The sequence below is a fragment of the Canis lupus genome, chromosome 4 (assembly GCF_048164855.1).
Source record: "Canis lupus baileyi chromosome 4, mCanLup2.hap1, whole genome shotgun sequence".
NCBI lineage: Eukaryota > Metazoa > Chordata > Mammalia > Carnivora > Canidae > Canis > Canis lupus.
The window spans coordinates 65,210,367-65,226,180 of record NC_132841.1 but is presented as its reverse complement, the minus strand read 5'-3'; the positions used below and the strand labels follow the sequence as shown (position 1 = coordinate 65,226,180).

The window sequence follows — 15,814 nt, the reverse complement described above, 5'->3', positions numbered from 1 at the left end:
TTTTTCAATTCATAACTGTGAAGATTGACCTCCATCTTCATTTGGACTCATGAACTAAAGTGATCTCTGAGTTATATCCAAACATCTACAGTGTAATAAGAAATAAATATAATTCTGGGGGCAGTTTAATCCACTAACAATCTATGATGACTATTGAAAACTACTGAGGCAACTGCAACATTTTAGTTCTGAACCATTCTTAGACTGTGGGGATTGTTCTCATCCACTTAAACTAAATTTACATGGCCCTTATAAATCCAACTTGATAATATAAGTTTGCTGCTGATTTGGCACATTTGTTCATTGAAGAGCTTCTTGAAATAATTCTGTTAAACTCCAAACCATGCTAAAATGAAGTACTAAAATATTGAAACATTATTCTCTTTATTCTACATAATGGCAGACATTGCACCATCCACCATACTACCCTTAGAAAATTGGCTTTTGGTGTCCCCTGCTTTTCAAAGTAGCACTTTCCCAAATGAATGATTTCACTGAAAGAGTGGAGAAAGTATTTGTAATTGGTGGAATGTTCCTGCTACGACTCAAGTCAGACCACAGAAAGCTGGCCTCGACAGCAAGATACCAAACACATCAAGTCATTTAGGAAATCAAATTCATGGGATCCCTGGGTGGCACAGCGGTTTGGCGCCTGCCTTTGGCCCAGGGTGCGATCCTGGAGACCCAGGATCGAATCCCACGTCAGGCTCCCGGTGCATGGAGCCTGCTTCTCCCTCTGCCTATGTCTCTGCCTCTCTCTCCCTCTCTCTGTATGACTATCATAAATAAATTTAAAAAAAAATTTAAAAAAAAAAATCAAATTCAATGCTCTTTAGCTGATGAAAAAATAATTACTTGTTTCCTGGCTTCTTTTCCTTTTTATGTTTTCCTCTTTCTCTACCTTGCTCTCAAGCATACACAATACAAATTGTTCCATAGCCAAGTTGGACGATATGTTTGTTCAGAAACAAAGCATGATTTTTCTCTTGTTGGTGAAAATAATCATACATTATTAAAAATGTTCGCTAGGAATGATTAATATGAAAAATTGCAGGAAAATAGCAAAAACTGTAACGTTACTAGATCTTTCCTGCTGACTTTCAGGTAGGACCCTCCATAAAGATGACTATTAATTTTTTTTCTTTCTCTCCTCTTTCTTTCATTCTTTTGACCATAGTTTGGCTTCTTATTGAAAGGAGATTTATACTAAATAGAAAATGTATTTCAAAATCTGGCCCATCTGGACTGGCAAGAAAATGATGGCAAAATGCTTTGTCCTGAGATTATGCTCTGTGGTGAATAACATTTATTTAAATTACTCCTCTAAATACATTTTCACCAAACATATATTACTTTGTTTTGTCATAATTTTTGCACAAGTTTTTATATTTAATATATAGATAGTATTTCCTGTCAGTGAGATTTGATGTACACCTCATGTAATAGGGTTACAGAAAAAGGCTTCTATGTTGTCAACTGACTTTCATATTTTTGAGACAAATATTAGGTGAATAATCAAGGAAAGATAAACTTGGGGAAGTAACACCAACAACTGGTATTTGGCTTGTCCCAAGTAAACCCTACCACTACAAATCTAATAAGCCATTACTAAGGTGTCCTTAATGAAGTTTAGATTACTACCAAGACTTTTAGCCTGGTCTCCCTGTTTCAATTCTTATATCCTCCATTTTCCATACATCAATTTTTTAATAATGTAAATCAGATTGTGTCATGCTTCTACTCAACACCATTCAATAGCTTCTGATATTAGAGCCAATTCATCTTCCATGAATACCTATTTACCAGTCTTCTTTGAGAATTTAACCCCCAATATATTCACATTTGTAGATTGAAAACTACATTTTCTACTGTCTCTCAGAGAGAAGCATGGCCAGAAGATACACTTTCCAGGATATAACCTTATAAATAAAAGCATTTGTTTGCTCCTACTTTCTGGTGATTGAAATATAGAGCTGATGGCTGGAGCTCATTCAGCCATCTCAATCCCTGAGGCTAAAGCCATATTCTGAAAATGAATGAACAATAAGGATGGAAGGAGCCAGTTCCTGATAATATTTTGAAGCTGAACAGAATGCCTATATCTTAATGTCTTCATGTGAAAGAGAAGTAATCATCTATCTTTCTTAAGCTATTCTAAATATAAATTTTTCATCACTTGCAGCTGTACCTAATTCTAACTTTTCACATGACTGAGAATAAAATTAAAATCCTTTCCATGGCCTACATGTTCCTTGGCTAATTTTATCCCTCATTTCCTACCCTTCATCCTCATTCAGCTATACTGGACTTCTTGCTGCTCCTTTGACACATCAAGCACATTATGTTCTTGGTACATTTTCTTTCCCTCAGCCTGTCATACTTTCCCCAGATATATATGTAACTTTAGTCTCTGCTTGGACCTCCTCCAGAAAAGCCTTCTAACTACTGTACTTAAATAAAAACACAAGTTAATCTTTCTTTGTCTGCTTTATTTTTCTTTACAGCATTTTTAATCCCAGTTAATATATTTTATTTGTCTTTTTGTTTATCTGTCTTCTCCACCAGAAGGTAAGTTCCATGAGGTAAGCACCTCACTTTGTTTGTCACTCCATCTCCCAGACCAAGAACTGTATAGGCACACTTGCACAATATACATTTCTTGAATGTATAAATGCATGAATAATACATCTATGTGTCCATCTGCTATTCTTACAGTATATATCCTATCTATAATACCAAGATTGTTACTCATAAACTGATAAGACACTGGTTTTTTGTTGTTGTTGTTGTTGTTGTTTTGTTTTTTTGATGAGGAGTTTGTCAAAGGTCTCCTAAAGAATCTGCAAATTTCCACATAAATCATTGTTTTTTTTTTTTTTGGTTTGATTTGACACTCATGAAATAAGAAGTTGGGTGAGATTAGACTTTAAGATTAGTTTTATTTATTTATTTACTTTTATTTGATGGGAAGACACCAGAAAGGAAATGGTTTCAGCTCAGGTCATGATCTTAGGGTCAGGGGATCAAGCCCTACATTGGGCTCCACACTCAGCAGGGAATCTCCTTGAGATTTTCTCTCTCTCTCTGCTTGAGATTCTCTCTCTCTCTCTCTCCCCCCTACCTGCTTGAGCTCTCTCTCTTTATTTCTCTCTCTCAAATGAATTTTTTTGAAGGGTCATTTCCTCTGCTAAACTGTAACCTAATTCTGAGAAAATAAGCTAGCTTCAAATTACCATCTCTCTAAACACCTCAGCTTCCTTCCCCAAATGTAACTTCTTGGACTTCTGAAGCTAAAGCAAAGGAAAGTTCTGGCTAATATCCAGTTTTGTTCCTTACTAGATACTGGTTAGCAAATTTTGCCAGATAAAACTTAGTAAACTTCACCACATTCCATTATGTGTGGTGTAAAGAGAAAATGAACATGTAAATTCTTATTTATGATCTCAATAGTTCAAAGCTCATGAAAGTAAAACATTTTGCCACAGCTCCCAGGATTTTGCAAAAAAAAAAAAAAAAACCAATGGTCCTAGTTCATTCCTTTGGCAACATTCTTTCTCAAGTCAGCCGAATGCAAAGCCTGAATTTCAGCTCCTGTCTTTTAATAGCTCTCTTTTGGGCTGAGAAGCTTCCAGTCTAAGCTCAATCCTATGGATACTGATTGCTTTTCTGAAACATATTATTAAAGTAATTGAAGCCCATTTAGTCTGCGTGCACAATGGTAGGGACACAGATACAAAGGAATTAGTACTTGACAAATTCCTATGATTAGAACAGAAAAGAAAGGACGACAGATAAATTTCACATGGTTTAAAGTCAGACCAAGAGCCCAAAATGAGATGATGTCAATTGCCATTTCACAAGAGAACATTACTATTTCTCTCTACAACTGACTTTAATGGACGAGTTTTTGGATCATGAACTCAAAGTATACTTTCACCATGAATTGTTAAGCTCTAAATAATACCATAGGAAATAGCAAGACACTACTTAATAGATGTGAGGTGAGAAGGCTAATTTTCATGGCCAAGGATTCATTTTCTTTCTTTTTTTTTTTTTTAAGATTTTATTTATTTATTCATGAGAGACACAGAGAGAGAGAGGCAGAGACACCGGCAGAGGGAGAAACAGGCTCCATGCAGGAAGCCTGATGTGGGACCCGATCCCTGGACTCCAGGATCACACCCTGAGCCGGACGTAGGCTCTCAACCACTGAGCCACCCAGGCATCCCAAGGATTCATTTTCTTAATTATGTTTTCCCACCACATACATAGATGTATCATTTCTGTCATCTCTTCATGCAGTTTAAAAATGTTTTAAAAATGTGAAACTTTGGTGTCTGTTTATATGAAATATACTTATTTGTTATGTTTAACACTAATTTATTTTGTATTTAACAAAAGGTTTTGTTTGCTCCAACTCAGGAACCTACAGGGTTTCACTAGGAGCAAAATTAAAATAGAAGTTAATTATGAGTTTCAAAATTTCAGAAGATGTTTTGAAAGCATAGAATGTTTCTGAAAGCATAGAATTTTAATACTTCCTGAGTTACCTAACAGAGAAGTGCAAACAGGCTGGTTCATGGTGTCATGAAAGGCAGATGTCTGTCTCACTAGTAAACATGTGCTGCCAAATGCTGTCTCTAGACACAAACTGTCTCCTGCCACTTCAAATCATTGTGACCCTTGACTAGTCACCCCTTATCTCCTGTTCCACATGGTAGCAACCATAATGGCTCCACAACCCTATTTGAAGAAACAAATATGAGTAAATACAGTTATGACAGGGCAATGACATGAATATAATTTGTAAATGTGAAAGGTTTTGATTCAACCTTATTATGGATTTACTTTCAAAATAAAGCAACTTTTTTTTTGGTCAACATAAAATTAAGTTGCCTGCATAGCTCTGGTTATGTACAATGAGAGATTTAATATAATTTCCATCTCTTACATAAATACAGTAGTTCAGAATAAAGAACCTTATGCTCAGGTGATCTTTCTCAAGTTTGTATCTAAAAATGGTCAACCAGTCAATGATGGGAAGAAACTTATAAACATGCATTGTCATTTACGAATAAAAAACAGACTTCTTTTCTCCAAGGCAGGGAGGACATTATAATCTGAGCTCATGGGCTTGTAACCATTCGTATTCTTTACCTTTTTCACTGGTTTTTAGCTGACCTTTTAGGTTGATTTTCCAAACTAAAGTTTAACCTATAATTAAAAAGTAAAAATTTCTACCATATTCCTTTCTGATTCTAATCCTTTAATGCCTAGACTACTCAATCAATTCAAACATTTTTAAACATTTTATTTTGAAAAAAATATAAATTCATAGGAAAATTATGAATTCATAGGATATGACAGAGAACTGTCATTTACCCTTAATCCCATTTCCCCCAATGGTTACATCTTAGGTAATTATAGTACACCATCAAAAGAAGGAAATAGGCATTGGTATGATGTGTATGTATAGTATGTATAGTTCAATGTCTTTTTAGATTCATGGAAACTCCAAGATACAAAACTAATCTATAAAGCTAACATATCATCACAAAGATCTCCCAAATGCTTTCTTTATAATCACATTGGCACACACTTTCAACATTCTAACCCTTAAGAAACACTAATTTGCTCTCTATAATCATGTTGTTTTGAGAATGTCAAATATAAATGGAATCACACCTTTTGAGATGGGCTTTTTTTCACTTAGTACAATGTCCTTGAAATTTGTTTAAGTGGTTGCATGTATCAGTACTTTGTTCCTTTTTATTGCTGAGTAATAGTCCATGGTTTGAATATAGTGTCATTTGTTTAAATGGTCACCCTTGTGAGATATTTTGGTTGTTTGCAGTTTGAGGCTATTAGGATTAGAGCTGCTATATACAGTAATGTAGTTTTCTTTGTAGACATAAGTTTTCATTTCTCAGAGATAAATGCCTAGGAATGTGATTGCTGGGTCAGATGGGAAGTATATATTATTTTAAGAAACCTCTGCACTGCTTTTCAGAATGTCTGCACATCTCCACAAGCAATGTATGTGAGATCTCATTGCTGTGCATCCTTGCCGGCATTTGGTATTATCAGTATTCTTTATTTTAGCTACTCTCATATATGTGTAGTAATAGCTTATTGTGATCCTAATTTGCATTTCCCTAATGACTGGTGATGGTGAACATCTTTGTATGTGCTCATTTGCCCTCTGTGTTTGCTCTTTGCTGAAATATCTTTGTACTGTTTGCACATTTTCTAATTGGATTGGTTTTGTTTCTATTTCGTTTTCAGAGTTCTTTATATATTCTAAATATGACACCTCTGTCAGATACGTGGTTTGCAAATATTTTCTCCTGGTGTGTAATTTGTCCTTTTATCTTCTTAAGAGGGTTTTTTTGCAGAGCAAAACTTTTACATTTTAATAAAGTAGAAATTTTTTCTTCTATAGATTTTTTTTATGTCATGTCTATATACACTCTTCTACCAAGCCCTAAGTCCCAAAGATTTTATTTTACTTTTATGCTAAAATATTTACAGGTTATTTTTCAATCCTATCACTCTTTTTTAGAAAATTGTAATAAAAATTACCATAAATAAAGAGTATTACTATCTTAACCATTTTTAAGTGTCCAGTTCAGTAGCATTGAATATATTCATATTGTTGTAAAACAGATCTCTAGAACTTTTCACTTTGTATGATTGAAACTCTATACCCACTAAACAACTCCCCTTCAGCCCTGTACTCCCACCTACCACCCCTAGCCAGAGATAACCAGCTGCAGGAACACATTTTTATTGGGCTCTCTTGAGAAAGATGAATTATTTTATAAAACTTGAATTTCCTATGAGTATAATCAAAGGAGATATCAGTTTTTTCTATTATTTAGTGCCTTTAAATTCACTTTAAGCCATTATTAAAAGTTTAAAATTCAAATATACTTTCTAATCGTCACTTAAATCTTTAATTCTAAGGACATTTTATTAAATTTAATTGCATATTAGATACATTCTTTGAGTTATATTCAACAAAAATGTTTCTTTGAAACAATCCAGTAGAGACATTTCCATGCTATTTACATAATACAGAGAAGCATTAATGAGAATTTAGACACATATGTTAAAAAAATAAAATATTAAATTAGGAAATATGTCATAATAAATCCATGGCCCTGGATTTTTTTTAAAAAAGTAAAGTGTATGGCCAAATTTTTATCTTAAGACATACAAAAGCAGTTAATGTAATCATGTTTTGTGATATTTTTGTAATATTAGATAACATTATAGTTCATTACATATGCAATAAGTCTAATTTTCATTTATCAAATAAAACTTAGAAAAACAAACATTTGTGCTACTCTTGAAGTAAATTACAAATAAGTAGCAAAATCAATTCTGTGAACAAAAGTTCTTAAACATAATAGATAACACAACAAAATAATATATAGATTTCAACCAATACCAATACTGTGAACAAATTGCCCTACCATTTTCTCCTTTGGAAAATGAAAGAGTAGGAAATATAGATGTTAAGTTAATCATGTGACTAAAAGTAATTTTGACAACGTTATTCATGAGTGATCTTTACTGGTTTTGTAAGTAAATTTTATTGTAAAAGCATAATCAGGCATTCTTGATTCATTGAGAATCACCTGGGTGTTATTATGACACATTAATCATGAAGATAAGCAAGTCCAAAGAATTGTCCAGTTCATTTCACAGGTTATCAAAAACCTGACTTTCTTTTCTATCTTCTCTTAGGACTGTGAATCATACTTTCGAATGATAATAAATTTTAATCATATAACTTTTGGAAAGTGATAAATCTTCAAGTTTACTGAATTGTCTCGTTCTAGACATTTCTCTATAGTGAGACTCACCTGGCATTTTCTAAAGATAGTTCTTTTCCTGACAGTGAATTTTTGTTTATCATTCAAACTTGCTACAGATGTTATTGCTATGCCTAGGCTAGAATCTCTATAAAGTAGTTAGCTCCTTCTTACAGACTAAAAAGGTGAACGTATGGTCTGTTTTCTGTCTGTTGTCCTGGTGAAATGATACATAGGACATTCTTTCATTTGAAGTATTTGGATGATAAAGTGAACGGTCACACTAGCTATTGAAAAGTAAAATGGTGGGGGGTGGGGAGATGCAGAAGAAAGACTCTCCAAATGAACAAAAGTGTCATGATTCCCCAGCATCACTGCAGGGACACAGGTATGCCATTGCATAGGTCATTACAAGCCTTAAAGATAAGATTGTGGATCTTATCTAACTGACCATCTAAAGAGTAAAAATTTTGTTAAAAGATGCTCAATAAAAAAAAAAAAAAAAAAGATGCTCAATAAAGATAATAGCTTTATTTTCTAAGATACATGTAAGTAGAAACTAAAGCTGTTCAACATGGTTGTTAAACCTAGATTCCTGAGAAGGACTCCCTGGGTTTCAATCCCAGTTCCAAATACTTCATCTAAGTTTTGCTTTTCTCATCTCTAATACAGCAGATGCTAATAGTTCCTGTAGCATAAGATGATATGATGTGGAAATTCAATGAGATAACATATGTCAAAGCATTTAGCACAGTGCCTGTCACATGCTAAGCACTCGACAAATGTCAGTTATTATTATTTAATGATATTATATATTCTCAATGAAGAACTCAATTGGGCATGTAAGTGACCTTCTAAATTCAGTGCAAATACATTCTTAAATATCACAGAACTGGGGATCCCTGGGTGGCGCAGCGGTTTAGTGCCTGCCTTTGGCCCAGGGCGCGATCCTGGAGACCCGGGATCGAATCCCATGTCGGGCTCCCGGTGCATGGAGCCTGCTTCTCCCTCTGCCTGTGTCTCTGCCTCTCTCTCTCTCTCTGTGTGACTATCATAAATAAATTAAAAAATTAAAAAACAAAAAACAAAAAAAAAAAAATATCACAGAACTGAACACAGGCAGTTCCAGTTTTCTTTTTCTCTAGATAGGATATGTTCACAATTAATCAGATTCAAAATAGATATCATGTAAATATATATAATTTAAGTTCCAAAATAATTGAGTCATTCATCTATTTTTCATTCATCCAATAAATATTAATTCAGAGAGCAGCCCGGGTGGCTCAGTGGTTTAGCGCCGCCTTCAGCCCAGGGTGTGATCCTAGAGACCCCCGGGATGGAGTCCCACATCAGGCTCCCTGCATGGAGCCTGCTTCTCCCTCTGCCTGTGTCTCTGCCTCTCTCTCTGTGTGTGTCTCTCATGAATAAATAAATAAAAATTAAAAAAAAATTAATTCAGAGCATGCTGTAAGTAGGTCACCGTGCCTTTTAATTAATACTGGAACACATACTTGAACTTACTCCCCTATGAAGAGGAACAATGGTAATAGGGAGTAAGGCCCTAATTCATGGCATAGCCCTTTCCAATTAGGAAAATTCATTTTCTATAAGGTAGCATAGTAGATATTTAGTATGAATCTTTGTATTAATCTATTTAAATGCCTCAAAGATGAAGACCTAAGGAATAAGTGAGCAGAACTTATATTTTTTTTCTTTTCATGAATTTGATTAAAGACAAACTTTCAGTGGTCAAACTAAACAAAGAAAACTTTCTTTGAAAATTTTTGTCTCTTTTAGGGTGAAATTTTGATTGGATTCTGAGATACTCTAAGGTACTATATGGTATTAGTGGGAAAGAGAAATGAGAAATTAGTGGAGGGGGCACAAATACCAACCACTTTCTATAGTACCATGCAAAGGGCTACAATTGCTAAAGTCCTTTATATTTAAAGTCAATACATTATATTATTAAAATAAAAGATAAAAATAAGGTTAACATTCAAACTATCCATGAAAAATAGAGAACAACAGGAATTGAAAAGGGGCATACTCTGTATAACAGTTTAGGAATCGGAACTTTATTTACTTACTAGATATTAATACATTATTAAAATCTGATGGGACATTTTATCCTATTACTATGCAGTTTTCAAAGTAATTGAAACAAGTATTGATTCATAAAGCTTTATCTCTGTTAATATATTGCATTTTAATTTTTTTAAATTTTTTAAAATATTTATTATTTCAGAGAGAGAGAGAGAGAGAGAGAACAGGGCAGGGGGAGAGGGAGAAAGAGAGAATCCCAAGTAGACTCCAGGCTGAGTAAAGAGCCCAACGTGGGACATGATGTCATGACCCTGAGATCATGACCTGAGCCAAAACCATGAGTCAGTTGCTCAACCAACTTAGTCACCCAGGCATCTGTGTATTTTAATTCTGATGTCACAATTTAGATTGTTCTAAAAATAACAAAAAATTAATGAAATTTGATTTTTACTTATACAATGATCTGTTCAACACACATTTCGTGACCTAATTGTACCCTCTCTTTGGTAAGTCCAAGACCTAAGAAGGAGACAAATTTATATTTATAATACAGGGTAAAAAAACACAAAGAAATGTGGAGTTACTTGAACAAATGACATGGTATACACCTCACTGGGTATGAGAGATCCACCAGGAAGTAACGTCAGATTAAAGTTTTGAAAGCTAAACTTGAGTTAATCGGGGAGAAGTACAAGGGGATAGCATTCTACACTAAATCTCTATATGTTAAGATTAAGTCAAGACATTAGAGATAGATTAGCAATTTGGAAAACTGCAGTATTAAGAAATGGCAAAGGTGAGCCTGCAGAGGCTTGGCATGGAAGCTTCTATATTAAGTTAACATAGCAAGATTTGTGTTTAAAAAGATGACTTGGGCAGCTGTACAAAAAAATGGATTAATATAAGATGAGACAGAGGTAGGAAAATCAAGACCGCCACTGTTGGAGTTGTGAGAGTGGAGTGGGGAAGGCAATAAGTGGATTAATGAGCATTGAGAAGGTCAAAGAAACAGAGATTCATAACTAATGTTATGTTACTTAATAAAGGAGAAGAAAATATCACCATGAGTTCTGGGGTTTTGACATAAGTAACCAGATGCTAGGGAAAAAGAGAAATATACAATGGGAGAAGATTTACATTAGAGCATAAACTTAATATGAAAGTATCTGGGAATTTTAAGACATCATTAAATATACTTATTCTGCAAAACCCTGTTAGATAGAAAGAGTAATAGAATTTCCCAAGGTGCCTAATATGTAAACGTGGAGCAGTTTCCTACTTCAGCTTTTCTGCTTACTTAGTATTTTCAGCCAATTTACAATTGGTTATTATGAGTTAATCCATTTATCTTCCATGTGAGGTTAGTTAATGGAAGCATTCCATTTTTAACCTAAATGTCTGAAATAATTTTCCAGAAGTTTCTCCAGAGAGAATCTAAAAAGCCAAAACTCTAATTTTCTGCATACTTTTTCTGCTTAAAATTACTGAAATGAATTGCCTTTGCTAGGAAAAATAGCAAGCATTGACACTTTGAATTCAATTTACTATACAGATATTTAGGACTATTTTATCATGGGGCAGCAATTTCTCTTGCTTGGAAAATATCTTAGCCTAAGTAGTATGGCAAAATGGAAGGATACTGCATATGAGCTACAAATTGGTTTTGGTTTTATATATACCAATCATAAGTATACCATTTGAATTGGACTTAGTCAAATAACAAGTCTAATTTTTCACTGATTCAAGCTGTTTATATTAATTAAGTGACCTAATTGGTTGTCTGCCATCATATAAATACTATCCAAGACAATGTTATCAAATAATGAATTAAACCATGGTGTAAATCATGGTGTATGGCTCTGATACAAAGAATAAAAGGAAATCTGCCATTACTTAAAGGATATATTCTACTTTAAGAAAGCATATATGAAAAAAAAAAAGAAAGCATATATGTATGGTTAGCATGCTTCATACAAAATAGTGCTGCAATAAAATAATGGGCAGCTTCCAAGTCACCACTTTATGTGTATTATTCCTATTAGTAATATTTTTTAACATTAAGATGTTAAACACAGAGAAAGATGCCATATAAATTATAATTTTCACTACTACAATTTTATTGTTTTCTCAGTCAGTACCTAGTATACATTTCTATTTTTATTATTATTTTTTTATTTATTTATGATAGTCACACAGAGAGAGAGAGAGAGAGAGGCAGAGACATAGGCAGAGGGAGAAGCAGGGTCCATGCACCGGGAGCCCGATGTGGGACTCGATCCCGGGTCTCCAGGATCACGCCCCGGGCCAAAGGCAGGCGCCAAACCGCTGCGCCACCCAGGGATCCCCCCTAGTATACATTTCTATAAAGTATTTCTTCCCCAAATCATTGAACTCCTCCAAATGTTAATCTCCTTGTCACCAAGAACTGTGTGTTCCCTACCACCATCCCAAACAACTCTTCCCCCTTGGCTTCTGATTGTTCTGAACTCTGCTATACTGGACCCACCAGCACTAAGGACACCTAGCAGGCTTCACATTGTTGTCCTCAACCCAATCTAGTATACTGTAGTATGATTTTAATAGTCTACTCAAAGCCATTGACAATGTTTCATGTCTATTCATATTTCATTTAATTTGGTTATGATGATTTTGTCAAATATTTCAGTTATATATGCAATAGAAACTATTCTAATTTTGAAGGAAAGTCTAAGGCATTTGCAACATCATAGAAGTAATTTAGAACTTCTGGATATCAAAGAAAGGAATCATGACTATAAAGCACTAATAATGCATTTTTAGATATTTAACCACCCAGAGGTATCAGGACACCAGGTGTCAAGACAGAGATACCAAGAAACTATGAACCAACCACAGAAGCATCCCTGTAGCAGTGCTATATTATAACTATATGGACCTGTGCCCTATAGCATCGACACCAGGTACAACTTTAAAAATCCAAAACCATGACATTTAAAGAATGTTCTACATAAAGACTGAAAGTCACCTTTCCCTGGTGTGTGAAAGCAGTGGAGATGAGAAGAACAAAGGTTGGGAAACATGCTTTTGTGGTGATGGAAGATTCGGGGCAAGTATATAGTTATATTTCCTTGCCTTAAACCAATATTTGTGGAGGAAAAGTAGTATGTTTTTCTTGTAGAGATTGTATAGCAAAGGCAGAAAATATTCATTTCCTAGTAAGGATGTTTTCTTCCAATATGACAGGAGGATGACAATTACATGAAAATTATTAAAAATATTTCTACATAGAGTAAGCATAATTGAGAAAAGAACTTTTTAAGGCAAATGGCAAAAGTTTCTCTTTAAAGAATTCTTTGGTTATAAACAGGTCTTGAATGACATTAGTTCTGTGTAGTATTAACTGGTTTTGCTGGTATGTCTTCTGTGCATCTCTTGATGACCAAGATGAAATTAATTATCCTGGGTTATAGCTCATAGAACATATTTAATATAATCGACCTTGATTTAATGTAAAATACTTACAGAATGAAAATATAATCTGAGATAGCATATATCATTACAAAGCTACTGCTGAGTATTTTGCATAAACTTTTCATCTTTTTAAAAATAAAAACTCAGATATTCTTAACAGGAAACATAACAAAGCTGAAGTATAAACTGTACATCTTCCCATGACTCTTGACATGATGTTTTTCATTCACTGGCTCACAGATTCCTGAGTTAAATAAAGCAAAATGAAATATAATTAGTATGTCCTAATTATTCTATAACTTATTATCACTTTAGTAAAGCAAAAAGTGCTAGAAAGGAATGATTCAAACCACTGCCAAAACTAACAGTATTTTCTAAATACTCAGGAAAAAAATGTTGATGAACTATGAAAATTTTGGTTCTAATCAGTAAAGAAAATAAGCTTATGTGGATTTCTTTATAATGCCAAATACATGGGAGTATATGAGAATTAAAAAAGGAAAATCCAGAAAATCTAAGAGAGAAAAAAAATAAGACTACATGAAAAGTAGTACCAGGAATTAGCCTGTGGTGACATATATATGTGCATATATATAGGCAATGCAAAAGATTTACTTTTAGATTGGTTGCTACATGTTCTCTGACAGAAAAAAAGATGTCATTTATTTTTGCATAACTATAAAATTTCTCCTATAATATTGTAAACAAGCATATTCAAGCACATACTGAATGATTAGGTCTTATATGAAACTAGAAAATGTAGCTGGAATAATAGTCTATGTATATTGAATTTTACCTTTTATTTGGAATATCATTTAGAAGTGACTTACATTTTTTCTGTGCCTGGGGGCATTATTTTCTATACCATTGCTATCGTCTGATTTCCTGCACAGAAAAGAAAGAAAATCACTAGATATTTACACTGCATTAAATCAAGTCAATACATTATTTATATCATGGCCATCAGGTTAAAATGTAAAAGGTCAATTGAAACAATTCATTTTTCCTAAAAAAATGTTTTACTCATAAAGTTGATTTTGTTTTCATACTGTTGCTTAGAGAAGAGCTGTTGCCACAAATGGCACTGAACCAAGTTGTTTGTTTTATGCAGAGGGAGAACTGCTTCTCTGCCAACATGAGTAAGGACTTGCATATATGGCTATAATTTGTGTGTAGTTGTGAGGCTTGCAAGATAATAGCCAATCAGAAGTTCAGCCAACATGTGAGATACACATGCTGTAATCTGACATGTCTATTACAATGAATTAGAGGTTATTTTTTTAATTCTATTTATTTATTCATGAGAGACACATAGAGAGAGGCAGAAACACAAGCAGAGGGAGAAGCAGGCTCTCCGCAAGGAGCCCGATGTAGGACTTGATCCCAGTACCCAGGATAACAGGATCACGCCCTGAGCCAAAGGCAGACGCTCAACCACTGAGCCACCCAGGTGTCCCATGAAGTAGAGGTTAAATATGATTCTTTGTCTACCCAATGTGCATCAGTGGAATACTACAAAAGGGGGCTTGTCATAAGACAAGAAGGACTACGCTAGGTAATGATGCATAACGAATACCCTTCTAGGTGTTATGGGCAGGCCTGAGCTCATTAAGCTATTACCAGCAGGTAATAAATTCAATTTAATCAAAATTTGGGGGACACTGGGGTGGCTCAGTGGTTGAGCACCTGCCTTTGGCTCAGGTCATGATCCCGGGGTCCAGGATTGAGTCCCACATTAGGCTCCCTGCATAGAGCCTGCTTCTCCCTCTGCCTGTGTCTCTGCCTTTCTCTCTCTCTGTCTCTAATGAATACATAAATAAAATCTTAAAAAAAATAATAAGAATGGGCATCAGTAAAAGAGAACCAGAAAGATAAAACACTCATAGCACTACAAACAAGATGTCCAAGTTTCCTTGGACAGAAAGAGATGCAGTTTCCTTCCAACTATAATTAAGAGTTTATGCTAAGATAACACCGTTTTGTTTTTCCTATCTGAGGTTAGGGAACTCCTGATACAATTTTCATGCCCTTACTTTAGGAGCTCATATGATGTTGATTTATCTTACCTGCCATACATGAACAGAGTAAAAATAACTATTTGAATTATGTCTACGAATATCTAAATGACAGCTGTCCACCCTACTTCTACTCTTTAACCATGGCTATAGACCACACGTCAGAACTTGTGCTGGCTGAGGAAGATAGACTTCAAGTGCCATTCTGTGTTGGTTATATTTGTTCAGGCCTTCCATTTCCTACATTGCCTTCAGCAAATTTAATCTGATCTCATTTTCTTGCTCCATCCCTGGGCAGTGTTACTCAGACTTTAATTCCAGTCTTGGGAACCTCCATCACTGGACTCCATGCTCAGTCCTCTGGCTTAGAAGAACTAGTCACACACATCTTCACTGAACTAAATTACATCCTGATAATTTTCTTCTCAGCCCTCTTCATTTTCCACTCTAAACAAAGGGACTGTAAGAGAACGTGGGGCACAA

General features: G+C 34.5%; 1 protein-coding gene across 1 annotated transcript in view; it reads right to left on the bottom strand.

Moving 5' to 3' along the window:
* Window positions 1-11,959: 11,959 nt before the first annotated feature.
* The window catches only part of EMB (embigin), a 48,813-nt gene continuing 44,958 nt past the window's right edge, over window positions 11,960-15,814 (bottom strand). The window contains exons 10-11 of the mRNA XM_072824663.1: window positions 14,147-14,201; window positions 11,960-13,560 (exon numbers count right to left, since the gene is read on the bottom strand). Coding sequence (XP_072680764.1) covers window positions 13,543-13,560; window positions 14,147-14,201 — 73 coding nt within the window. The 3' untranslated portion in view covers window positions 11,960-13,542. The remainder of the gene's footprint in view (window positions 13,561-14,146; window positions 14,202-15,814) is intronic.